General features: G+C 39.7%; 1 protein-coding gene across 1 annotated transcript; it reads left to right on the forward strand.

Moving 5' to 3' along the window:
* The first annotated feature begins 6,786 nt into the window (after positions 1-6,786).
* FAM177B (family with sequence similarity 177 member B) lies at positions 6,787-12,215 on the forward strand. Its single transcript, XM_029229563.1, has 5 exons — positions 6,787-6,813; positions 7,424-7,767; positions 8,053-8,119; positions 10,676-10,773; positions 11,132-12,215. Exons 2-5 carry the CDS (start codon positions 7,600-7,602, stop codon positions 11,312-11,314), a joined length of 516 nt encoding a protein of 171 aa, XP_029085396.1. The 5' UTR covers positions 6,787-6,813; positions 7,424-7,599; the 3' UTR covers positions 11,315-12,215.
* The last annotated feature ends 13,555 nt before the right edge of the window (positions 12,216-25,770 follow it).

Raw genomic sequence — 25,770 nt, forward strand, 5'->3', positions numbered from 1 at the left:
GAAGTAAACACAATTATAAGACTGTTCTCTTTATTTTTCCAATCTATTATATAGTACCTTCCCCCACCCATTGAAGTGAACTGACCGTATGATTCATTTATTAAACAAATACTGAGTTCCAGCTGTGTCAGGTACTGTAGTGGCAGGAGGTAAATAAGGCAGGGAGCGCACAGGTAAAACCCCTTCCACCCTGGCTGGTGGGCGGGGCAGAGAAGGAAGGGAAGAGGGAAACAAAAACAGGATAAGTGAAATATAGATTGTGTTCAATGTTGATAAGTACTAAGGAGACAAAACAATGACGTAAGCTGTCGAGTGGTGGTGGTGGTGAACGAAGTCAGCTGGTTCTTTGAACGACTGGAGCCCCGGGAAGACCTCGAGCCAAAGACCTGAAGGAAGTGAGGGAACAAAGTCTAAGGGAAGACAGACTCATCCAGAGAACAGCCCGCACAAGGTCCCTGCAGGGCAGAGAGCCTGTGTGGTCAGGGAAAGGCAGTAAGAGGGCCAGTGGCTGGAATGAGACAGGGGCAGCTCAGGGGGAAGGTATCAGTAGAACAAAATGGGGCCAGAAAAGTACTGGGGCCAGATCTACAACCCTGTAGGCCATTTTAAGGACTTTGGCTTTTACTCAGGGTGAGACGAGAACCCACTGGAGAGTTTTAAGTAGAGAAGTGACATGGTATGATTTAACATTTAACAACTCTGACTGCTTTTTTGAGTGTAGATGGTAGGAAGCCAATTAGCAGACTGCTGCAATAATCCAGGTGACAGATGATGGCTTAGACCAGCGTGGTGGCAGTGGAATGGTGGTATTAAGACTCTGGCAATAACCCAGAGAACTTCCTGTTGGATTTGATGTGAGGTGTGATTAAAGGAGAAGAATCAAGAATGTCTCCAATGTTTTTGGCCTGAGGATCTGGAAGAATAGGGTTGCCATTTATTGAAATGGGAAGACTGCCAGAGGAGTAGATGTGACTGTGTGAGTGGGAGCTGGGTGAGTGGGTGGGGTAGTTTCAGGAAGGAGAAGGGTGCACTGAAAGTATGAGCAAAAGGTTTAGACATGGATTGAGTTGTCTGTTAGCCGTCCAAAAAGAGACGTCAAGAAGAGACTTCAGGGCTTCCCTGGTGGCGCAGTGGTTGGGGGTCCGCCTGCCGATGCAGGGGACACGGGTTCGTGCCCCGGTCCGGGAGGATCCCACATGTCGCGGAGCGGCTGGGCCCGTGGGCCATGGCCGCTGAGCCTGCGTGTCCGGAGCCTGTGCTCTGCAACGTGAGAGGCCTGCGTACCGCAAAAAAAAAAAAAAAAAAAAAAAAGAGACTTAAAGTAGACGGTAGATCTATGCATCTGAGATTCAGGGAGGTAAAAATGTTGGCTATAAATGTGTGTGTAGATAGTATTTAAAGCCATAGGGCTGGGACTTCCCTGATGGCACAGTGGTTAAGAATCTGCCCGCCAATGCGGGGGACACGGGTTCAAGCCCTGGTCCAGGAAAATCCCACATGCTGCAGAGCACCTAAGCCCGCGCACCACAACTACTGAAGCCCGTGCTCCACAAGAGAAGCCCCTGCTCGCCACAACTAGAGAAAGCTTGCACGCAGCAACAAAGACCCAATGCAGCCAAAAATAAATAACTTTATTTAAAAAAAAAAAAAAAAGCCATAGGGCCAAATGAGGAGCTGAGCCCTGGTGTACTCCAATATTGAAAGGTCAGGGAGATTATACGGTATGTTAATTACATTATATACTTGGGAACAATCCTTGATAAACTAGATTTGGGTTTTTAAAGAAAAAACTAGAGGTTCTCCTACGAATTAAACTGAGGTACAAAGCATGTTGTGGGGAATACTTGACCCTCTGAAATATCACTTCCAAAACATCCCAGTCTAGGTACTTGGTGTGAAGTTGGCAACGCTCGCAAGATTTTGGTAAATAAAAAATAAGTAGATTCCACGCAGTTCAGTATTGAGCCCCCTCTATATTGACACACACTGTGATTACAAAGATGAATTTTGCATAGCATATCCTGAAATGTCCATTAGGTGGCAGAAAAGCATTCACTAAATCGACTGTAAGCCAGGTAGGTCTCTGAGCCAGGTGAATGGGGGCTTGGGGTACTTCATTTGGTTCAGAAATGTATGACTTGGGAGATGGTCTGGAAAGGAGTAAATTGACTATAATGAGACTGTTAGGCCTTATTCTTAAACTTTTGATGTGTAAGCTTTTCAGCTGGGGGCAAAGCAGGGAGGCCTCAGAAAGTAGAAAGCAAAATAAATCCTCCTGTAAGAAAATAAGCAAGACTTCTTAGCCCAAGCTTGGCTATTGGAGCTTTCTGCAGTACACCACATGACTAAATCACAAGTCTGTTCAATTCAAATTTATTTACTTTTGGCTGTGTTGGGTCTTCGTTGCTGCACGCGGGCTTTCTCTAGTTGTGGCGAGCGGGGGGGGGCTACTCTTCGCCGCGGTGTGCTAGCTTCTCATTGTGGTGGCTTCTCTTGTTGCGGAGCACGGGCTCTAGGCACGCGAGCTCAGTAGTTGTGGCTCGGGGGCTCTAGAGCGCAGGCTCAGTAGTTGTGGTGCACGGGGCTTAGTTGCTCCAGGGTATGTGGGATCTTCCCAGACCAGGGCTTGAACCCATGTCCCCTACATTGGCAGGAGGATTCTTAACCACTGCGCCACCAGGGAAATCCCACAAGTCTGTTCAATTTAGAAGTCACATTTCTTCCTGCTCTCCTTCAGGCACTGGTCCCCAAACTGGCCTGCCCATTGCAATCACCAGGGAAGCCTCAAAAATAATTGAGGCCCATGTCCCACCCCAATAGACTATGGGTCTCGGGTGTGTCCTGGCCTTGGAATTTTAAAAAAGGACTCCCAGGTAATCCTAACATGAAGACAAGTTTGAGGGCCCCTGGGTTTATTTAACGCTGCACGTGTAAACATAACTCACCTTCCCACAACTCAAATTCGTTCCGCCCTATAGGACACACGCAAGAGAACCTTTCCACGTCAGCACAAAGGCTAGTTGTATTAATTTGTCATCTACCGAACAAATTCTAACGCCAAATTTTGCACTACTTTCAAAACCAAAGCCAATTAAAGCAATGAAAGAAAAAGCAGAGGAATAATGGTGAGTTGTTTTTTGAAAATGTTTTTATTTTCTTCTGATTGTTATAGAGCATATTTTATTTCTCATGGCATTGAAAATATTTACTTTTGGAATACTGTTATACTCGGCATATTTTAAACACCAAGTTAAGATCTTTTTTTTTTTTTTTCTGCTCTTTGGCATCAGAAACTAAGTAGTTCTAGTTTACTTCTCACCAAATAGTTTTAGTTTACTTCTCACCAAGGTTCTTTTGTGATACACTGCCACTAAGTCAGTCAGGGAAAACCATGAATATATCATTTAAGACTCCTCAGGGGACCCTGGGCTGAGAAGGTCTCACATCACCTTGCTTTGGATAACAAATTTAACCCTTGACAGGCTTTTTGTAACTCTGACCTTTAACAATGGCATTGTACAAATAAGATTTGGTGACTGATTCATGCATACATAAACATATGTATGTATGAATATATATTTATATGTATATTCAATCCTGTGTTTATTGCCGATAAAACTTTTAAAAAGTCAATCTGCTGGTCTTCATTTTGATAGATGGCTGATAATTGATTCACTCATATGTATTATGATTACTGACTTATTTGGAATTATTTCTAATATTTCATTGGTGTTTTCATTAATCATGCTTTTCCTTTGCTCTCTTTATCCCCTTTTTCCTGCCTTCTGTTGGAGCGTTTATTTCCTTTTTTTTTTTCTTCTACTGGTTTTGAAGCCATACATTCTAATTCCATTATTTTGCTAGTCACCTTTAAATTGTCAGCATGCATACTTATCCTCTCCAAAGTATTCCAAAACAATACTTAAAGAGGTCAACCCCTCATATTTTTGTTATTGTTAGCTAATACTTAATACTTCTTTGTTTTTATACTGTGCCCTACCAAAGTAGTGTTTTTAAGAGTCACTATTAAGAGTTTCACTTTGTTTACTTGTTCATTTACATTTGTTTCTTGCATCTCACTCTTACTTCTGCGTTCACTTTCCTTCTATTTGACACAGCATATTATATTATTCATCGTTCAGTGAAGATGCAGGAATGCTTAACTCAGTTTCTATAGGTCGTAAAATGTCATTGTTTTACTCTCAAAAATTGTTCAGCTGGATATTGAATTCTTTATGACAATAATCAACTGTCTTCTGGGCTCAGTTGTTGCTGATTTGAAGTTAGCCTTTAGCCTAATCTGCCTTATCTATTACAAATTTTAAGATTTTCTATAATTTCTATGATCTAGGTTTGATTTTATTTTTTTATCCCTCTAGTATTCTTCATGTTTCTCGTATTTGAAGATTTGTGTCTTTCTTCAAATATGGAAAATCCATAGCCATTACCTCTTCAAACATCACCTCCCCCATTATTTCTGTTCACATCTTCTGGAACTCCCATTAAAAGTATATTGAACTTTCTCATCTATTCTTAGCTCATAACTTTTCTTTCATGTTAACAGAATATATATATATGTACATATATATATATATCTTTATGCTGTTTATGAGAGATTTCCTCAGATTTCTTCACTATGTTTAATCTGCATCCAACCTATCCTATGTTCCCATATATTTCATTTCTGGAATTTCTGTTTGGTTCCTTTTCAAATCAACCTGTTCCTTTTGGATACTATAATGTTTTGCTTCCTTTATCTCTTTGAATATATTAACCATGTTCATTTTATTTTTAATTTTATTTATTTATTTATGGCTGTGTTGGGTCTTCGTTTCTGTGCGAGGGCTTTCTCTAGTTGTGGCAAGTGGGGGCCACTCTTCATCGCGGTGTGCGGGCCTCTCACTATCGCGGCCTCTCTTGTTGCGGAGCACAGGCTCCAGACGCGCAGGCTCAGTAATTGTGGCTCACGGGCCTAGTTGCTCCGCAGCATGTGGGATCTTCCCAGACCAGAGCTCGAACCTGTGTCCCCTGCATTGGCAGGCAGATTCTCAACCACTGTGCCACTAGGGAAGCCCAACCATGTTCATTTTTAAAGTTTCATGTTGTTCTATTATTCCTAATTCTTGGATGAGGACTCTCCCATTTTTTTCATTTCATTTGCTGAACCCGCCTCATGATGGTTGGTTTCCTCATGTGATTTGTAAGTTTTTGCAATGAGCGCATCCTTGGCCAGGGTTATTTGTAGTGGAGGTCCAGTGTTCCCTGTCCTGTTGAAGCCTCCCTCCAGGGTGACTTTGCGTTTGCATCTGAGAGTTCTGTGGGCTGCACTGCTTCCAGGTTACTCAGCTTCGCTTCAGGTCCTTATAGGTCCTTATACCGTATGAGGGCTATGAATTTGGGCCACGTACCAGTATGGGGTCCCGGCCTCGGGCTCCAATTTTTTTTCAGGTGACTATTTCTACCCAAGTTGCCAGGAGATGACAAATTATTTTGCCACTTTTGCAGGCCAACAGGTAGTTTTACTTGTCCATATTTTGTAGCTAAGATAGTACTTTATTATCTTAGTTTTATGCAGGTAGCTTTACTTCAGCTCCCCACACTCATGGGATTTGTGATTTAGACTCTCTCCTCTCTGCGCCAGTATTAAAACTCTAGCCCCAAGGCCTATATCTGGTTCTGAAACCCCAGGAACTCTCTCCGCTTCAGCTCACCTGTATGATTTTGAGTTTCCTCTCTTTTTCTGACACCTGGGTTAGCTTTCTTCCTTTCTTCCTTTCCTTCTCTTTTTCCCCTCCTTCTTCCCTCCCTCACTCCCTTCCTTCCCCTTCCTCTCTCTGACTCTCTTTCTTACTTCCTTAGTGCAGCCTGATTTAATGTTTTGTTTGTTTCATTTTATCCCGCATTTCTGTGTGTTTGGAACAGGAAGAAAAATTCTTCCACATCAGCTCAGCCTGTCATGTTTGCTGATATAATCTTAAAATATATTAAATATTAAGACAAGAGTGTACTTACTACATTAGAACAGTGCCTGATATATACACATCATTATGTAAGTGATAAGTACTTGACAATAGCTAGCTTTTATTAAATACTTACTGTTTTCTAAGAATTGTTCTGAGCCTGTATGTGTCTTTACTCATTTACTCCTTAATTTTACAAGGTTGGTACTATATTCACACACATTTTCAAATTATATTATTCTTATTTTATAGATGAAGAAACCAAGACACTGGAATATCAAGCAACAGGATTTTGAACCTAGACAGTCTGGCTCCAAGCTCGTCAGCTTTATTAAGATTTAGCTTTAATAAAATTAAGTCTAGATTTTGATTCGTTTTGACAAATGTATACACAGTCGAGTAACCACTACTACAATCATACTATCTCTTAGAACAATTCCATCACCCCAAAAAGTTCCCTTTACCCGTTCGTAGTTAATCTCCTCCCACAGCCTGTCACCCCTAGCAAACACCGATCTGTTTTCTACCACTGTAATTTTGCCTTTTCTAAAATTTCACGTAAGTAGAATCATACAGTGTCTGGCTTCTTTTACTTAGCATAATGCTTCTGAGATTCCTTCAGGGTATTGCAAACATTAGTTGTCCGTTACTTTTAATTGCTGAGCAGTATTCCGCTGAATAGATATACCACATTTTGTTTATCTTTTACCAGTTAACGGATATTTGGATTGTTTTCAGTTTGGAGCTCTTACAAATACAGCTGCTATGAATGTTCACATACAAATCTTTAGATGGATATATATCTTCATTTCTCTTGGGAAAATATCTAGACATGGAATTACAAGATTACATGGTAAGTATATGTTTGACTTCTAAGAAACTGTCCAACTGTTTTCCGAAGTGGCCATACTAGTTGCAGTCCCACTGGCAAGCAGTCTATGAGAGTTCTAGTTGCTTCACTTACCCCTCAACATTTAGTACTGTTAGTCTTTTTAATTTTCTCCTTCTAGTGACTATGTTGTGATATCGCATATGGTTTCTATTTGCAATTGTCTAATGACTATGACATTGAGCACTTCTCCTAAGTTTATTTGGCATCTGTAAATTTTTGGGAAAGTGTCTATTCAAATTCTTTGCCCTTATTTTAATTGAGTTGTTTATATTTTATAAATTGCAGTTATTTTGTATATATTCTGAAAATAAGTCCCTTATCAGACATATACTTGGCAAATATTTTCACCTGTCTGTGCAAAGCCTGTACTCTTTACCACTACTTATATTTCTCCTCAGTATTTATTGAAATGATTGAGGAATTTCCATAGGGCGATGGCCCCTTCCTACCCCTACCAAAAACTGCAGCTTTTGCAATTAATAAGGGATAAAGGAATCCTGTTGACATGTTTGTTTGAAGACCCAAAGTTCACATTTTCACTACTAATTGAATCTTTTCTGTTTTGCTACAGAACTAAACTGCCTTCTCTTGGATTTGAAGAACTGATGAGATCATAGCTGCGATTACCTCTGAACTCTCTGTCTTTACAATCCATTGAAAATGATTAGACACGTCTCTGCTATGTAAACACTGTCCTGGGCAGATTGTCTTAAGGCGTCCTGTTTTTCATTTACCAGTTTTTTCCTTATGGAAAAAGACAGTTTCCAGCAGTTAGAACTAGAAAAGGGTAGACCTTCCAAAAGGAGGACTCCCAAAAGAGTTATCCATTTTGTTGATGGTGACATCATGGAAGAATATAGCACAGAGGAAGAGGAAGAAAAAGAGGAACAGAGAACAAATTCAACACTTGATCCTGTAAGCTTAGAATATCATTATTAGCGAACATGGGGGCTGAGTGAATGCGAAATTAAGGCAGATGAGGTTTGTGGAAAACACAGTTTTAAGCTAATTCCTTGCTCTCCTTGGTTTGCTTTCTACAGCCAAGTACAATCAACTTATAATTTTGATAATCTTAGGTTTCTCATCTATGAGAGAAAATGGAACCTATTACGAAGCATTTTGAAACGTCTACACTGCAGACTCTGCAGTCACCACTCCTGTTATTAATTTATGCTGATTTGGTTTCTCTTTTTTTTGCAGTCTAAACTTTCATGGGGGTCCTACCTATGGTTTTGGGCAGGGCGAATAGCAAGGACCTCATTTTCTAGTAAGTACTGCTAAGGTTATTTTTTTCTGTCCTAAATATAGACTTACAGACCCTCAGAGTTAGATGGGACTTCCAGTGCTTTAATCCACTCCGTGGCATTCTGAAGAACTGGTCACTTCCATATCTACACTTGAACATTCCCGAAGGCATAGAACCTCACATCTTCAGGCAGACCCTGCCATCTTTTCTCAACCCTTTTTAGTAAATTCTATCTTCTATTCTATCTTCTTTTAAAGTCCTTCCCATTGATCCTAGTTGTCTTTTTAAAAGCCAGACAACACCAGTCCAGATTCCTCTTTCATAGAATTTCAAATATTTGAAGACAATAGTCAGTCCTCCCTGAGGTGACTCTTCACCTGAATAAACTTCCAAGTTTTTCCTTTTTTCAACTGTAACCTGACACAGTTCCAAGTTCCCTTTTCATAATCACTCTATTATAAACAATTTTAGTGATCCCTCCCAAGGACATAATGAATAGCCTAAGTGGCTATTTACAAGAGACAAAATACTAAATCTTATTTTGTTTGACTTTCATCAATTTTTTAAAAATCACAATTGGCAACATGTAATTACTCATTTCCTTCTAACTTGCATATGCTTGTGTATGTGATGGGGGGAAACAACTTTAAGAATCTGAGAAAATATAAAATATAGCTCTTAGGAATTGATCTTCATTCATTCATTCAGTAAACATTTATTGAGTACTCATGTATGCTCAGCACTGTGCAGGACCCTGGGACACAAAGACAAATGACAGTCTTTGCTTTCAGGGGCCTTAATATTCAATGGGTAATATAGGCCGGTAAACATGCCCATGATGATAATTTGTTGTTACAACCTCCATGGCAGGAGGAGTGTAGGGACTATAGACTGGGATACTCAGGAATGTTGATGTACAGAGGAGACATCTTAAGGATGCTATGAAAGTATGTCTGGCCAAGGCCAGCTTGGGGACCATGAAAGTGACCAGGGGGTCTTTAAATCACATTAAAAGTAATGATAAGGGAGATCTAGTCAGATGGTATGAGCCCTAAGTGCTTTTTGATCAAGGTGGAAGGTTTGTAATTTGGAAGTTACTTTAGAGACCCAGGTGAATACTGACCTTACCTCAACCAAAATATGTTGGCAGAAGAAATGCTGCCTTCCAGAGACTTCTATGCTTTAGTTAGGGCAAGACTGTTTGAAGAGGTGAAATATTTTGGAGGGAGGGAGCCTCAGAGATTAGATCAGGTAAAAGAAGCAAAACTCAGTACAGCAGTATGAGCGTGTGAAGGAGAACAGGGACTACAGTGATTTCTATGTTGGGCTTTGACTTCAGATGACAGGGGCAGGACACACAGGGAATCAGTCTGCCTTCAGGGTTCCAAATGGAACTGTAGCCTGAAAGGGCTTCTGCCGGGGGCTTCCAGATTGTAGTGAAGGCATAAATACGCTAACAGTCTGATCTTTACACAGAGACTTTGGTTAGAGCTGGAACCCAGACGACACTGGTAATTAATTTTTTCCATGTAAGATTCTAGTAGGTCATAAACAGGAAAACTTCCTGAGATTTATTCTAATGTTTTAGAAACTTCTCTTATGCACATGTACTAGGCACTGTGGCAAACAAACAGATTACAGAGCTAGAGTATTTTTGAAAGGATAAAGCACATTAAAAAAGAATAGACAGCATCATTTTGATGCACTGTATGAGCAATTTCTTCAGAAGTGGAATGAATCATGGGAATCAGAAAGTCCTATAAGGGGGGAAGGCACATCAGAAGTCCTATACTTTTACAGGAGAACATCTCTAGGAGAGACCTTTTTGGAAACCCCTCATTATTCATGCTAAACCTTTATCCCTAACTCTAACAATCCCTGAGGCTGCAGGCCACCTTGATATTGTAACTGAAGGCAGACAAGGAAGGTCTTAAATTGCTGCTAGGAAGGAGTTTGTTTTGATGCACGGAAAAGTTTCTGACGTGGGTCTCGGTAACATTGGATTTAATTTGGGGTATACTTTGCAACATACTCACAGCTGATGATCAGATGATACACATGGGGATAGGCAACATCTGTTCTGATTGCTCGGGACCTGTACCTGTTATTAAGTATTTTGAAAATCTCCCCTGATATATTCATCTGGAAAGGATAGTTTACATGTAATCCTATGTGAAGACAGAAGATTTAACAAATTCCCTTTGAGTCCTAGGACTTTTTGAGGGTCTGGAGCAATTGAAATCTTTTGTCAGCCTTGAAGTTAAGTATAGTAATAGGCCATTTGAGGGCAAGTTGAAACTTGAGTTTAAGCTTTAATTATTATTTTTTTTTTTTTGCGGTACGTGGGCCTCTCACTGTTGTGGCCTCTCCCGTTGCGGAGCACAGGCTCCGGATGTGCAGGCTCAGCGGCCACGGCTCACGGGTCCAGCCGCTCCGCGGCATGTGGGATCCTCCCGGACCGGGGCACAAACCCGCGTCCCCTGCATCGGCAGGCGGACTCTCAACCACTGCGCCACCAGGGAAGCCCTAAACTTTAATTATTAATTCAGTTTACCAAAGCGTTTTTCTTTCTTCTAGCATGTGAATTCCTTGGTGGAAGATTTGCTCTCTTCTTTGGTCTTAATCAACCCAAATACCAGTATGTGTTAAATGAGTACTATAGAACACAAAATAAGGTATGTGACATCCCGCTGGGGACACCAAGAGCCCTGAGATGGGAATGTTGGTTGTTCCTGATTTGGGCCCTTACAGAGGAGTATTTTCCCACCTGGTAATTCATGTAACTGCAGTTTCACTGAGCTCCCATGGTCAGACTGACTTCTTTTTCCAATGCCTCTCACCCCATGATGCTTATTCGTATTTGCCTCTCTTGTGTGAAGTTAGAAGGTCCTGAGATAGTTCGTAGATGGTAGTCGAGTGTGAAGCCTGAGATCGCATAAAGGGGAGGCTTCTTATAAGGCTGTCTCTATAAGAGGGGGAGATCAGAGGTATTGGGTTTACTGTTAAACATTTCCTTATTTCTCTCTGTATCAGGAAAGTGACAAGGAAAGTGAAGGGAATGGATCAAAGGCCCAACCAGCCAATGTTCCCAATGAAAAGTGTCACCTGGAGGCTGGGGCCCGAGAGTATGGAACGAGACAACAGGACATTGCCGAGGGCATTCCTCAGTGGAGTATCTCATCCAGCGAGGGCCTGATGGCAGATTCCAGCTCCTAATGGGCAGCGGGGCTATAGTTCCCCTGGATCTCTTGTCCTCGGTCATTGATTACCACGGCAACAGCACTACAGGTAGCTCTTCTGAGCCAGATCTGATCTCAGTCTCTTTGTGATTTATTCTCCAGCAGCCAGGAATTGTAAACAATCATAAGAACAATTGTGGATTCTTTCTCAATGTAAATTTTTATTTATAAGCCCAGCAACCCAACTCCACCCCAGTGATATAAGTCCTGTCCCTCAGTTGTGGGCTACTAGTATTGACATTTGCACAGTAGTATAAATGCCTTAAGGAACTTGGGCACAGGAGTTTTAGGCTGAAACTCTTTGTCACATGGTGAGGGTATAGAAAAGGACCCTCTGTTCCTCAAAAGAAACTTTGGGCATTATGAAGTCTAAATCCTTTCAGGGTTTGACATAAGCCGTGTCCTTCGCAATAGCTATGTTGGCTTACTTGGGGCTTGCTTTGCAATAAGCAAACATTGCTAATAACTCTGTTTCAACATAGCAGTCTTTGAGAGTTGGGTGCATTTCTCCCCAAACACGTCAAAAATAAATAAACAAACAATCTAAGCTCTAGAAAAAGTATTTGGAAAAAGTGAATGATTCTCTCATTTACTTGTCAACAAATTTTCAAAAACTGTAAAGATCAGACATGGAAATCATAGCTGGATAACACAGGTTGCTCTGGCCAAAGGTAGCTGTGTTATAGAAAAACACAGGTTTTGCAGTAAAAAGACCTGAGTTCAAGTCTCAATTCTGCTTTTTACTAGTCGTGTGATTTTAGGTGTCTAAACTTCTGAGCCCCAGTCTCTTTCTTTGTAAAATAGGGGTGGCATTTATTTGTTTCTCAAGGGTTACTGTTAAACGAAATGAACTAATAAATGTGAAAATTCTTTTAAAACTGTGAATATTAGTTGTTAATGCTTAATTAATGGCTGTTATAGACTTATATTGAAGGTCCCCAAAGAACTATGCCTTCTGGAATTCATGTCCTCACATAGCCCCATCTACATTGACTCTGGCCTTGGCTATGTTACTTGCTTTGGCCAGTGAGATAGTAAGTAGCAAATGTGATGCAACTGGATGCTTGATAAACACTTGCACCGGGGACTTGTCCTCTTAGAAAGCTTTACGTTGTAAAGAAGTTTGCGCTAGCCTTCTGAATGATGTGAGGCCACGTGGAGAGAGGACCCCAAGGATGAAAGACCATCTTAGGCATTCCAGCCCCAGCCATGCTCCCCAGCAAATGCAGCCACATAAGTGAACTTCTCCTGCCCTATGTGTAGCAGATAAACCATGCAGCTGAGACCAATCAGCCAACAGAGTCATAAGAAACAGTAAGTCATTTTAAGTTGTGGAGTGGTTTGCTATGCGGCCATATAAACTGAAATAATAACTCTAAGAGGATGGGAAGTAGGAATTGATTTGATATGAAATCAAGGACAGAAGTAGGCCTAGAGAATAACGTGTGGTTAGTTGAATACATGAGGATAAGATAGGTTATCCGGCATAAACAGACGACTCCAAAATCTCAGTGGCTTAAAACAACAAAAGTTTCTTTCCTTCTCATGGGAGGTCCACCATCAGTTCAGATGGCTTCCCACCATGTTCTCCAGGTGCTGGCTCAGTAGCACATGCTCCTTTGATCCTATGGTTCCTCCAAACTGATGCTCTCAGGGCTGCAGAAGCAGAAGTGAAGTGGATAGGTAAGCACTGTCTCCACTAAGAATGAATCATGTCACCTCTGCTTATGTTTCTTCCACCAAAGCAAGTCACAAGACTGCAATTAACTTTTAGGGGTGTGGACCTCCTTAGATAGCTGAGAAAGGGAAACACTTTCTTCCAGTGGTATAAGGGATAAATTATAAGCTGAAAAGTCACTGCGATACTGGTTTGATCTCCGCTCGGCTGCCTCTTTCTAACCTGGTAGCCCAGGTTACTCAAATTCTCAGTGTTCCCATGTGTAAAACAGGTTTGATGCAGGAATCAAATCCATTTTTTTTTTTGCGGTACGCGGGCCTCTCACTGCTGTGGCCTCTCCCGTTGCAGAGCACAGGCTCCGGACGCGCAGGCTCAGCGGCCATGGCTCACGGGCCCAGCCGCTCCGCGGCATGTGGGATCTTCCCGGACCGGGGCACGAACCCGTGTCCCCTGCATCGGCAGGCGGACTCTCAACCACTGTGCCACCTGACATATGGAGTCTTAAACCCTCTGGCTGATTCTAGTTTAGGAAAGATACACAAATCACCTGCATATGAATTAGAAACCCATATTTGGTCTGACTCAGGGTTCTTCCTGGTTGTGCATGCATCTCTCAGCCAAGGCGCATCTCTCAGCCAAGATGGATTTTCCAGCGAGGATTCTGGGAGGTTGGTAGGACATATTATGGGCTGGCGTCTCCTCCCTCCTTTTGGCCCCTCCCTAATTCTCCCCGTTAGTTTTCAGTGGCAGCACTGTGTTCCTTATGGGGACCTCTTGTTGTGAGACAACTCATGTGAGTGATTATCATTGGGCCTGGCCGAGGTGGGCGGTTTCAGTCAATGCTTCCCTAACATCTCTGGGCCTGGTTTTCTAATCTGTGAAGTGAGGAGTTTGGACTAAGTTAGGTTTGGGGGAAAAAAACGTTCTTCTGAATATTAATAAATTTTATATTTAAGAAAGGTCTGAGAAACTTAATTTAAGAAAATGAAGGAAAGTTCTCTCCTGCAGAAGGTACCTTGTCAAGGTGTTTAATATGTTACTGTGCATTGTGAAGCTCCAAAAGGCAGATATAGTATACAATATTTCCCAAGGTATTTGCTTATAAAATCACATGTGCATGGAGCATTTCAATCAGTAGCAATCTGAGGAACTTACTTTGAGAAACACTAAACTAGATAATCTGTAAAGTGTCTTTTAATTCTAATATTCTTTTTTTTTTTAACATCTTCACTGGAGTATAATTGCTTTACAATGTTCTGTTAGTTTCTGTTGTATAACAAAGTGAATCAGCTGTATGTATACATAGATCCCCATATCTCCTCCCTCTTGCGTCTCCCTCCCACCCTCCCTATCCCACCCCTCTAGATGGTCACAAAGCACCAGCTGATCTCCCTGTGCTATGTGGCTGCTTCCCACTAGCTATTTATTTTACATTTGGTAGTGTGTATATGTCCATGCCACTCTCTCACTTTGTCTTATTGTATCAAGCTGGAATGGTATGAAGAAAATGGGCCTGTGTCAGGAACATTAATAACATGCTAAAGTGGGAAACATGTTTCATATTTACCAGTATCTTCTTTAGACTTTTTTCTCTTTCTAATGGCAACACCATTCTGTCAGCCCAGCTGGAAACTTCAGTACTTAACAGGCAACCTTGACTCTCAGCTGTCAGTCTATCCATTGCTAAATCCTGATAATTCATCCTTGGTGTTATCTCTGAAACTCATTTCCAAGTCAGTAACCATGCCCCCAGGCTTTACTCATGGACCTATTTCTTGATTGTTGCTTCACTGGTAGAAACACTGAAAACCTCTCTAACTTACGAGGGCATGAAAGATCTCCTTCTCTCTGCTTGTCTATTCTTTACCACGAAGCCAGAGATTTTTCTTCTAAACCATGAATCTAATCAGGTTACTCCCCTTCTCAGAAATCTTCAAAGGTCCCACAGTTGTTACAGAATAAAATTTGAAATTCTTCAAGGTCATTCATGCTCTAGCCCTAACTTACCCTACATTTCCTATCTCTACGAGCCAAGTTCCCTCCTCCTTAAAAACATCTTATTTCATGCCTTTTCGACACTGTTAATATAATTTTCTCTCTTGGGATTCCCACCTCTCTTCTCTTGTTATCAAGACATTTGTCTCCCATAAAATATTAGTATGATTCAAGACAGTTCTATCACCGCCTCTTCTTTGAAACTCCCCCTGAGCCCTTATTTAGCCATGCACTCTCCCTTCTCCATATGTGGTTAGAACCTCCTTTATCTAATAAGTCCCCTGCCGGTATTATAGTGATTTGTAAACTCATGCTAATCATTTTTCAAAGCTTTTTTTAAAGCTCTGCCTCCAGTTCCATTATACCTGATCCCATTCATTTGCTCGCTTATTCAACAACTATTTATTGTGTACCAGGCACCGTGGAATATAAGCAGGGGTAAGATCCTGCAACCAGTCCCTTTGTTCCCCGCAGGACAGCTCCAGGTGCTTGAGGGGAGGCTCCAGCGGGCAGCCCATCAACGATCTCTACGTCCTTCCCAAGCAGCTATGAGCAGAGCGCACTGCGCAAGCCCCGAATACCGCGCTGTGATTGCTCCTTTGGCCCAGGTGGTAAGATTCTCTCCTTTGAGATCCTTAATGATCCTTAGAACTCAACATTAAAAAAACACCTGTCCTTTGATCAAACCTCCAAAGCCTCATTTTCAGATTCATCCTATTAAGGCTCTGAAACAAGCCTATACTCAACACGCTGCAAATCCTCGCGCACTTACTAGGGTATTATTTACTGTAAAAGTGTGCGATAAACACACACAAGTCCCCAAAGCTGAAGGCTGGAAAGATGCAGTAGGAAGATAAATAAGCTTTGATGATGATTTCAATGGATGGTAATTTCTTGCTTCCACGGATACTCCACAAACACAGCTGTCAGAAGTGCGCTGTGTAAATCAGATGCTAATTAAATTAAATTCCCACTAGAATTAAGGCAGCAAAGCATTTTGTCTTGTTTTCTTGCAACCAGGGCTCTCAATCAAGACAGCTGGGGCACTCGCATTTCAGGTCCGTGGAGGAGACAGCTGCCGTGAAGCAAAGCAACTGCCCTCATAGTTAAATTGCCATCGGTAACAGGAAAGTAGATGGCATTTTTGACAACACTAGTAACGTTTAAAACGTGAACCAATATTGGAAGCAGGGCTGGTCTAGGAAAGAAGGGACCTGGGTTCTGATGCAAGTTTTGGCAAAATCATTTTACAACTCTAGCTTCAGTTACCCGCTTCCTGGCCCCCACCTCCCATCTGCCCGTCCTTCCTTCTTTCCTTCTACTGAATATTTATTGAGTGAAAACTACTGACAGGCCATGTAGTGGGTCCTGGACATACAACAATACAAAAGACACTCCCTGTCCTCTGGATGCTCCTGGTCTTTTTGAAGAATTAGGAAGTGGGATTCTGTGATCTCAGCATCTTCTGGGACTTAGAGCTTATCATTCCAAATATGATCTTTAAGAAACAAACAAAAAAATATGATCTTTCATTCAACCAGCATTTAGGTAATATCAACTCTGTTTTTCAGAGTTCCATCCCATCTCTTTGTTGAAGGATACGGAAGACACATCCCTGCCCTTGCCTTTAGTTTTTAGAGTATGGTTAGAAATAAAAGCACGCATGATTGAAACAACATTTGAAATATTCCACAGCTACAGATAAGCAGATATAAGAAAAATATTACATATATTATGTAGAGAAGTATTGAGGCTAAAGCCTGGGCAAGGAGTCATTCAGTGAATGCTTTTTTTCACTCATTTATTCATTCATGAAACATTTACTAAATACCTACTATGTGTCAGATTCTGGGCTGTGTGCTGGGGTCACCAAAGAGACAGTCTCTGCCTTCACGGAGCTTCTAGTTAATTGGAGACGCAAATACATAAAAAGTTAATTATAATAAAATGTGGTTACAGCAATGATAGAATCATTAGAATAGGATGCACAGGGAAGGGAAGTTTTCTTTAAAAACAAACTCAAAGGACTATTGAAAGTATTTCATCTCCTCCATACTTTCAATTGCCTCTAGATTTTGTGTTCCACAAATCACTCCCCATCAATACTCTAAGACAAAATTCTGGTGGAAGGTAACCATGTATGGTATATTTACAAGCAAGACCCCAGGATAGGGTAGCAATCTCCCTCCCAAACACAGTCTGATACAAATATTAATATTTACTTATTCAAGAATACATAATGTTACAACAATAGAAAAACGGGAAATCAAACTGGTATATTCATAAAATGGAATACAACCCAGCAATCAAAAGGGATGAACTGCTGATATACACAACAAAATTAAATCTCAAAAATATTGTGCTGACTGCAGCAAGCCTTAAACAAAGAGTACATACTATGTGATTCCATTATTATAAAATTTATTTTATAATATTATTATATAAAATATTTTATATAATAATTTTTTATTATTTTTATTTATTTTTATTTATTTTTAAATAATTTTATTACAAAAATCACATACTATATGATTCCATTATTATAAAAATCTAGAACAGGCAAAACTGATCTATGGTGGAAAAAAATTAGAATGGTGGTTGCCTCTGGGAAGTAGGAGAGGGGATTGATTGGGAAGGGGCATGAGGAACCCGGAGGGGGGGTGTCATGGTAATGTTCTGTACCTTGATAGTGGGTTAGATCATGTACACAGGTGGAGTCATTGGATTACACAATACATAATTAAGACTTGTATTACCCTAGATGGAATAAACCAATATTGAACTCGAGGTAATGATCTGCATGCTGAAGTATTTAGAGGGAAGTGTGCTGATCTCTGCACTTTACTTTCAAATGCATCAGAAGTAAGATGGATTAATGGATGGATAGAGGAGTGAATAGGTAGATAGAAATAAAGCAAGTCTAGTAAAATATTAATGGTACAATCTAGCCAGTGGATATCAGGGTATTCACTTATAATATTCTTTCAACTTGACTGTATTTCATAATAAAATTTGGGAGGTGGAAAGGATACATGATGTTCTCAAAGAGTGGGAGTGACAGCTGTTTGGCACTCTCTTCTAGAAACCGTGCATCTCCCTAGAGTCCTGGTATAGGACCGAGCCCCTGGACTCCTGTGAGGCAGTGGTTCTCAATCCTAGGAGCATATTCCTACCGCACAGGAGAATCCCCTGTGGGAGTTTAAAAAAATCCATATATCAGGGGCACACCCTTGGAATTCTGATTTCAAGAGGCCTGGAGTGGGGACCCAGATATCTGTGTCTTTAAAAGCTCCCCGGATAAGTTTTATAGGAACCCCAGGTTCCTTCCACCACAAGGAATGAAATTCTCTGTCCACCAAAGGGGTCCCCAAATAGAAAGCATCCATCACAACAGCTTTCTTAAGCCTCCTCTGGGGCCCTTCCTTGCTTAGTAGTTACCACGCTGAGAAAATAACTAGACAGAGTGATGGAGGTGATGGTGTGATGGCTCCCGCCAGGAGTGTGGGAACAGGCAAGTCAAAGGAGGTGAAGCGTGATGATGTTGTGGTATCTCTTTCAGCTCAGGATGCCTAATTCCATGTGAAAGGCAGTGCTTAAGGCTGGAGATGAAAAGAGGAGAACTTGTGTGAGAAGTTTAACCAGCTCTAGGTTTTTGGTGGCTTATTTATATTCCCTGACTTCTAAGTGGAAGTAAATTCTTCAATTTCCCCTTCTTGTTTTCGTTTCTCTTTCCCCATCCACTGTTCCTTCACCCCTCCTCCTTTCTCCTCTATCACTTTAAAATGCAAACACAAAGACATTATTTATATAGCTATGTTGATGTCTGCTTTCTGCCCCTTTCCCTCCCACTCAGGCTCTGGAAAGTTATCCTGCTCTGTTCATGCTTATAGCATCCATGACCTCTAGCACAAGACCTATGCAAATAGCAGGTGTATGAAAGAATTTAATTCAAGGAAAGGTTGGAGGTGAAAAGTAGGTGGGGACTATTTTCTACCTTGTTTAAAGATGGAATGAAAGTTTTGACAGCTTCCCTGAATGTCCTACCATAAATCAATTCTTTATCATCAGGAGCTATTTTTTTTCCTTTTTGCCACATATTTTTGAAATATAACCACTCGGAAATTATCCAGTAGTGACATCTAGTGAGCTGACTTTAACTATTATGTAGAGTTGAGAGCTTTCTTCAAATACTGTCTTTCTTAGTTCCCAAAACGGCTGAAAAAAATATTGCTCTGAGTTGGTATTTCTGCAGGGAGAAACTGAAAATGGTCCACATTACTTGAAAGGAAAAAACAACATACAGATCTACCTGTGAAACCCATTTCCAATGGTTAGTGTGACTCCATACCTCTCACCCCAGTCCACTTAAGAAGTGTGTTATAATGTTTGTCTTTGCCTGGGAACTCAAGCTACAAAAATATTACACACCATTTCACTGGAAGCTGCCACAGACTGATTCCTGAGGTGAACATCTGGACATGTGTTCCAGAACTGATGGGGAAAACACCTTCCATGGGCCATAGCAGAAACAAAGATGAAAATCTTTGACTGGGCGGTTATACATTAGAGAGTGAATAATAATGTAGTGTGTAAAAGGATGAAAAAAAAATTGGATTTAAAGAAAGGTGAGCTACTTCCAAGAAACAGCAGAATAAGTGACTCCCAAAATTCATAGAATATAGTGACTAACTTGGCATTCCCTATTGCGTGATCAAAGCAAGAGAAAACTTTGTCTCTTGGTTTATAAGCCAACATATCTTTTTTTAATATTTACATCTTAGTTCTATGATTCTTGATGCATGAAGAGAAAAAAATAAAACTAGAACAAAACTGCCACCTATGGTATAAAAATGATAACTCAGAGGAGAGACTAAGAGACACAATCTGAAGGAAAAGCAGACTCTCAGGATTCTGGGCTTTGAGCATAATGAAGGAAATGCTGTCACTGCAGACACTGATTGATAAGCTGGCTTTTGTTAAGAGCCTACAATGTGCAGGCAGAATGCACAGCGCTAGGAGTTTTCACTGTTGAATTATCACACTATCACACTATAATCCATTTTCCAAAAGTCTGTGGAGCAAACAATGTACAAGTGCTCTATTCCTTACCATTTCAGTGTTTTATTTCTCCATGAGAAAGATGCATCTGAAAAGGTAGTTATCTATTTCAGAGTTCCTCAGTATCAGGGTCAGGACTCAATAAATTGTGAAATTGATTAAATGAGTCTTAAACATCAATTTTTTAAAAAGAAATGAAGTGGAGTAAAAAAAATATCAGAGAGCAGGTAATAAAGATAGGTAGTCTCATGAAATTTTTGTTTTAGTTTTATAGATATGTGTATATACTGGATCTCAGTGAAAGATGTGTTTCTTTCTGTGGGTCAAGCTTAAAAAGTTTGAAGAACACTGATCTAGTTCATTGCTCTGAAATGTACAATGGTTTCCATCCAATGGACAAATCAAGAGTGAATTTTGTGTAAGAATAAAAATCAACTACAAGAAAAGAACAGCAAAAAGCACAAACATGGGGAGGCTAAACAGTATGCTACAAAACAACCAATAGATCTCTGGAAGAAATCAAAGAAGAAATTAAAAAATACCTGCAGACAAATGAAAACAAAAACACAATGATCCAAAATTTACGGGATGTAGCAAAAGCCATTCTAAGAAGGAAGTTTATAGAGATACAAGCCTACCTCAGGAAATAAGAAAAATCTCAATTACACAATGTAACTTTACACCTAATGGAACTAGAAAAAGAAGAACAAACATAACCCAAAGTTAGAAGGAAAGAAATCATAAAGATCAGAGCAGAAATAAATGAAACAGAGGCTAAAAAAAAATAGAAAATATCAACAAAACCAAGATTCTTTGAAAAGATATATAAACTCATTTATTTAGCCAAACTTGTCAAAAAAAGAGAGCCCAAATCAATAAAATCAGAAATGAAGGCAAAATTATAACTAACACCATAGAAATACAAAGGATCATAAGAGATTACTACCAACAATTATACACCAATAAAATGGACAACCTAGAAGAAATGGAAAAATTCCTAGGAAGTTATACTCTTCCAAGACTGAGCCAGGAAGAAATAGAAAATATGAACAGACCAATTACCAGTAATGAAATTTAATCAGTAATTTTAAAACTCCCAGCAAACAAAAGTCCAGGACCAGATGGCTTCACAGGTGAATTCTACCAAACATTTAGAGAAGAGTTAACACCTATCATTCTCAAACTATTCCAAAACATTTCAGAGGAAGGAACACTTCTGAATTTATTTTATGAGGCCAGCATCACCCTGATACCAAAACCAGACAAAGATATCACACAAAAAGAAAATTACAGGCCAGTGTCACTGATGAATATAGATGTAAAAATCCTCAACAAAATATTAGCAAACTGAATTCAACAAAAAGTTAAAAGGATCATGCACCATGATCAAGTGGGATTTATTCCAGGGATGCAGTGATGGTTCAATATCAGCAAATCAATCAGTGTGATACACCACATTAACAAATTGAAGAATAAAAATTATATGAACATCTCAAGAGATTCAGAAAAAGTTTTTGACAAAATTTGACATCCACTTATGATAAAAAAAAGACTCAAAGTGGGTATAGAGGGAACATAACTCAACAATATAAATGCTATGTATGTATGATAAACCCACAGCTAAGATCATACTTAATGGTGAAAAGCTGAAAGCATTTCCTCTCAGATTAGGAATGAGAAAAGGATGCCCATTCTTACAACTTTTATTCAACATTTTTGGAAGCCCTAGCAATCGGACAAGAAAAAGAAATAAAAGAAATCCAAATTGGAAAGGAAGAAGTAAAACTGTCACTGTTTGCAGATGACATGCTACTCTACACAGAAAATCCTAAAGACACCACAGAAAAACTACAAGAGCTCTTCAATGAATTTGGTAAAGTTGCAGGGTAAAATATTACTATACAGAAATCTGTTGAATTTCTATACTAACAATGAACTAACAAAAGAGAAATTAAGAAGACAATCCCATTTACCATTGCATCAAAAAGAATAAAATACCTAGGGATAACTCTAAGGAGGTAAAAGACCTGTACTCAGAAAGCTACAAGACACTGATGAATGAAATTGAAGATGACAAAAGTAGTTGGAAAGATATACTGTGTTCTTGGAAGAATTAATATTGTTAAAATGACCATTCTATCCAAGGCAATCTACAGATTCAGTGCAACTCCTATCAAAATTCCAATGGCATTTTTCACAGAACTAGAACAAATAATTCTAAAATTTGTCTGGAAACACAAAACACCCTGAATAGCCAAAACAATATTGAGAAAGAAGAACAAAACTGGAGGAGTCATGCTCCCTGACTTCAGACTATACTACAAAGCAACAGTCATCAAAACAATATGGTACCAGCACAAAAACAGACATATAGATCAATGGAAGAGAATAGAGAGCCTAGAAATAAACCAATGCACTTACGGTCAATAAGCTACAACAAAGGAGGCAAGAATATACAATGGGGAAAAGATAGTCTCTTCAATAATTGTTGCTGGGACAAACTGGACAGCTACATGTAAAAGAATGAAATTAGAATATTTTCTCATACTATACACAAAAATAAACAAAATGGATTAAAGACCTAAGTGTAAGACCAGAAACCATACAACTCCTAGAAGAACATCCATGGCAAACACCCTTTGACATAAATCATAACAATATTTTTTTTGAATCTGTCTCCCGAAGCAAAGGAAACAAAAGCAAAAATAAACAATTGAGGCCTAATTAAACCGAAAAGCTTTTGCACAGCAAAGGAAACCACTGACAAAATGAAAAGACAGCCTACTGAATGGGACAAAGTATTTGCATATGATATGACCAATAAGTGGTTAATATCTAAAAAATATAAACAACACATACAACTCAACATCCAAAAAACAAACAACCCAATTTAAAAATAGGCAGAAGACCTGAATAGATATTTTTCCAAAGAAGACCTATAGATGGCCAACAGGTACATGAAAAAATGGTCAACATCACTAAACTTCAGAGAAATATAAATCAAAACCACAATGAGATATCATGTCACACCTGTCAGAATGGCTATCATCAAAAATACCACAAATAACAAATATTGGTGAAGATGTAGAGAAAAAAGAACACTTATACACTGTTGGTGGGAATGTAAATTGGTGCAGCCACTATGGAAAACAGTATGAATGTTCCTCAAAAAACTAAAAATAGAATTACCATATCATCCAGCATGTCCACACCTGGGTATATATCCAAAGAAAGGGAAAACCCTAATTTGTAAAGATACATGCACCCTAATGTTCATAGCAGCATTATTTATGATAGCCAAGATATGGAAGCCAACCTAAGTGTCCATCAACACATGAATGGATAAAGAAGATGTGGTATATACATATAATGCAATACTATTCAGTCATAAAAAATGAAATTTTGCTATTTGCAACAACATGGATGGACCTGGAGGGTACCATGCTTAGTGAAATAAGTCAGACAAAGAAAGACAAATACTGTATGTTATTACTTATATGTGGAATCTAAAAACTAAAAAAAGGAATATATATAACAAAACAGAAACAGACTCACAGACATAGAGAAAAAACTAGTGGTTACCAGTGTGTAGGGGAAGTGGGGAGGGGCAAAATAGGGGTTGGGATTAAGAGGTACAAACTACTATGTATAAAATAAATAAGTTACAAGAATATATTGTACAGCATAGGGAATATAGCCAATATTTTATAATAACTTTAAGTGGAGTATAATCTATAAAAATTTTGAATCAAGATTTTATACATCTGAAACGAATATAATATTGTAAATCAACTATACCTCAATAAAAAACAGAGTGAATTGTGTGTAATAAAATCTTGTTGAAAGGAGGGATTATCTGGTATATTTCTTTAGGGATATTTTCAAAGATACTCTCAGAACAAATAGATGGTAAAGAATAAGTAGACTGAAAGATTTCTGATCCAACTGAGTTTTCCTAAATAATCACTTTTCTGAATGGTGCATATCATGTGCCAGTTGTTGAAGCTCAGAGTAAACTGTTTGTTCAAGCATATAGCTTTTCTTCACTAAGTACACCCATCCTTATGTCATTCATTACATCACTAGTTATAAACCACCTTCTTCCTCTTCTCTCAAAAGAACCCTTGCTGTATTTCTTGAGCCCACATGCAATTATCCGAAAACACATTTTGTAAATCTCTGGAGTGAGAAATATGGTTGTAACAGATGACAGAATTGTGTTATGAATTATTTAAGGCAGCATACATCACGAGTGCCTAAAATGAGAATTCAATGGGTAGTTGAAAACCAAAATCCCAAGAAACGTAAAACATAAAGCATGATACGATTCCTGCGTGTGGTATTTTCAAATATACTGCTGACCAGCTTGTTTGTATAAATCATTTTCCAACACAGGAAAGCAACAGAATCTTGCAGAGTGGGCAGAACAATTTCCTAATCTTTTGGTATGTGTCTTTTGATTAGAAGAATGGTACTTCTATAACTTCAAAACAGATTTTCAAGACCTTGTGTCCTCTGGAAGCTCCAAGATGCAGAAATGAATAGGCCATCAGTAAAGTGAGTGGAAGGTCTCAAACTGCCAAAATCTCAGAGGAAGGATGGTAAGCCAGAAACCCAATAGTTTTTGTTTTCTTCGTCTCCCAACTTTTAATTCCAAAATATATCAAACCTACAGAAAAATTGAAAGAATAGCACAATGAGCATCTCTATAGCCTTCATCTATCTTGGTTCACTAATTGTTAACATTTTGCCATGTATTTACTTTCTCCTATAACTAGCTAGCTAGATATATTTGATACAGATATAGATATATAGACATACATATACAAAGATATAAATATATACTAAGTTGCAGACATCATGACAATTTACCCCTAAACACTTCAACAACTGTCTCCTAAAAAAAAATTATACTCTCCTATATAAGCATAATATTTAACACTGAATCAGTAATACCTCCTAGTACACAGCCCAATCTAAATTTTTCCAGTTGTCCTGGCACCTGGTATTCTTGATCCTGTGCCGAGATTCTATTCCTCAGCCCTGACAATTCTCAGAACAAGCAGTTCACGTAAATCCACAGCATAGCTTCCTTACCCCACGCAAGTACCAAGCCCCATAGCCAGGACTATACATTATTCGTCAACACCCCAACCCCCTACCAGAGTCAAAGGATGGAAGGACCGTGAGTGACATAATGGGGAGGAGCTGTTACTGGTCAGGAAGGCCTCTTGAGAGGGCAGTGTTCTTCCTCTAACTTTACAATGATGAACCAGGGAGCTTTGAGGTGTGAGATTTTCTTTCCAAACAAGCCCCGAGGTGAAAGGTCTGATGTGTTTGGGGGATGTTTACACCTAATGCTGAGGCCAAGCCCACCCGCCCTTCCCTGCCCCTACTATGGCATACAAGGCTCTTCATGAATGGGCTTCTGTTTATCTCTCCAGTCGCCTCTCCTTCCATCGCCTACTCTCCATCCGCCCCTAAAAAATGAACTCCCCTCTGACATCTAGGCCACTGCAACGAGTTTCTTCTGCCCAGATGGCGATTTCTCCCATTTCACCCCCAGTCTCCTCCAAGAACCCCTGGCTTCCTGCGTCTGAGTAAGCTGTTCCTCCTCTATGCTCCCAGAGCTCCTGGCGTCTCCTTTCTGAACCACGGTACTCAGCTATAATTGCCCATTTATCTGTCTGTGCCTGCCCATC

This window comes from Monodon monoceros, unplaced genomic scaffold, assembly GCF_005190385.1.
Source record: "Monodon monoceros isolate NGI ecotype Baffin Bay Population unplaced genomic scaffold, NGI_Narwhal_1 Super_Scaffold_18, whole genome shotgun sequence".
Taxonomy (NCBI): domain Eukaryota; kingdom Metazoa; phylum Chordata; class Mammalia; order Artiodactyla; family Monodontidae; genus Monodon; species Monodon monoceros.

Excerpts from the sequence above, each read along its gene's own strand:
- FAM177B (XM_029229563.1), top strand. The coding sequence starts at position 7,600 with ATGGAAAAAGACAGTTTCCAGCAGTTAGAACTAGAAAAGGGTAGACCT. Across the intron at positions 7,768-8,052 it reads CAAATTCAACACTTGATCCT|TCTAAACTTTCATGGGGGTC; the intron begins GTAAGCTTAGAA and ends TTTTTTTTGCAG. Across the intron at positions 8,120-10,675 it reads AGCAAGGACCTCATTTTCTA|CATGTGAATTCCTTGGTGGA; the intron begins GTAAGTACTGCT and ends TCTTTCTTCTAG.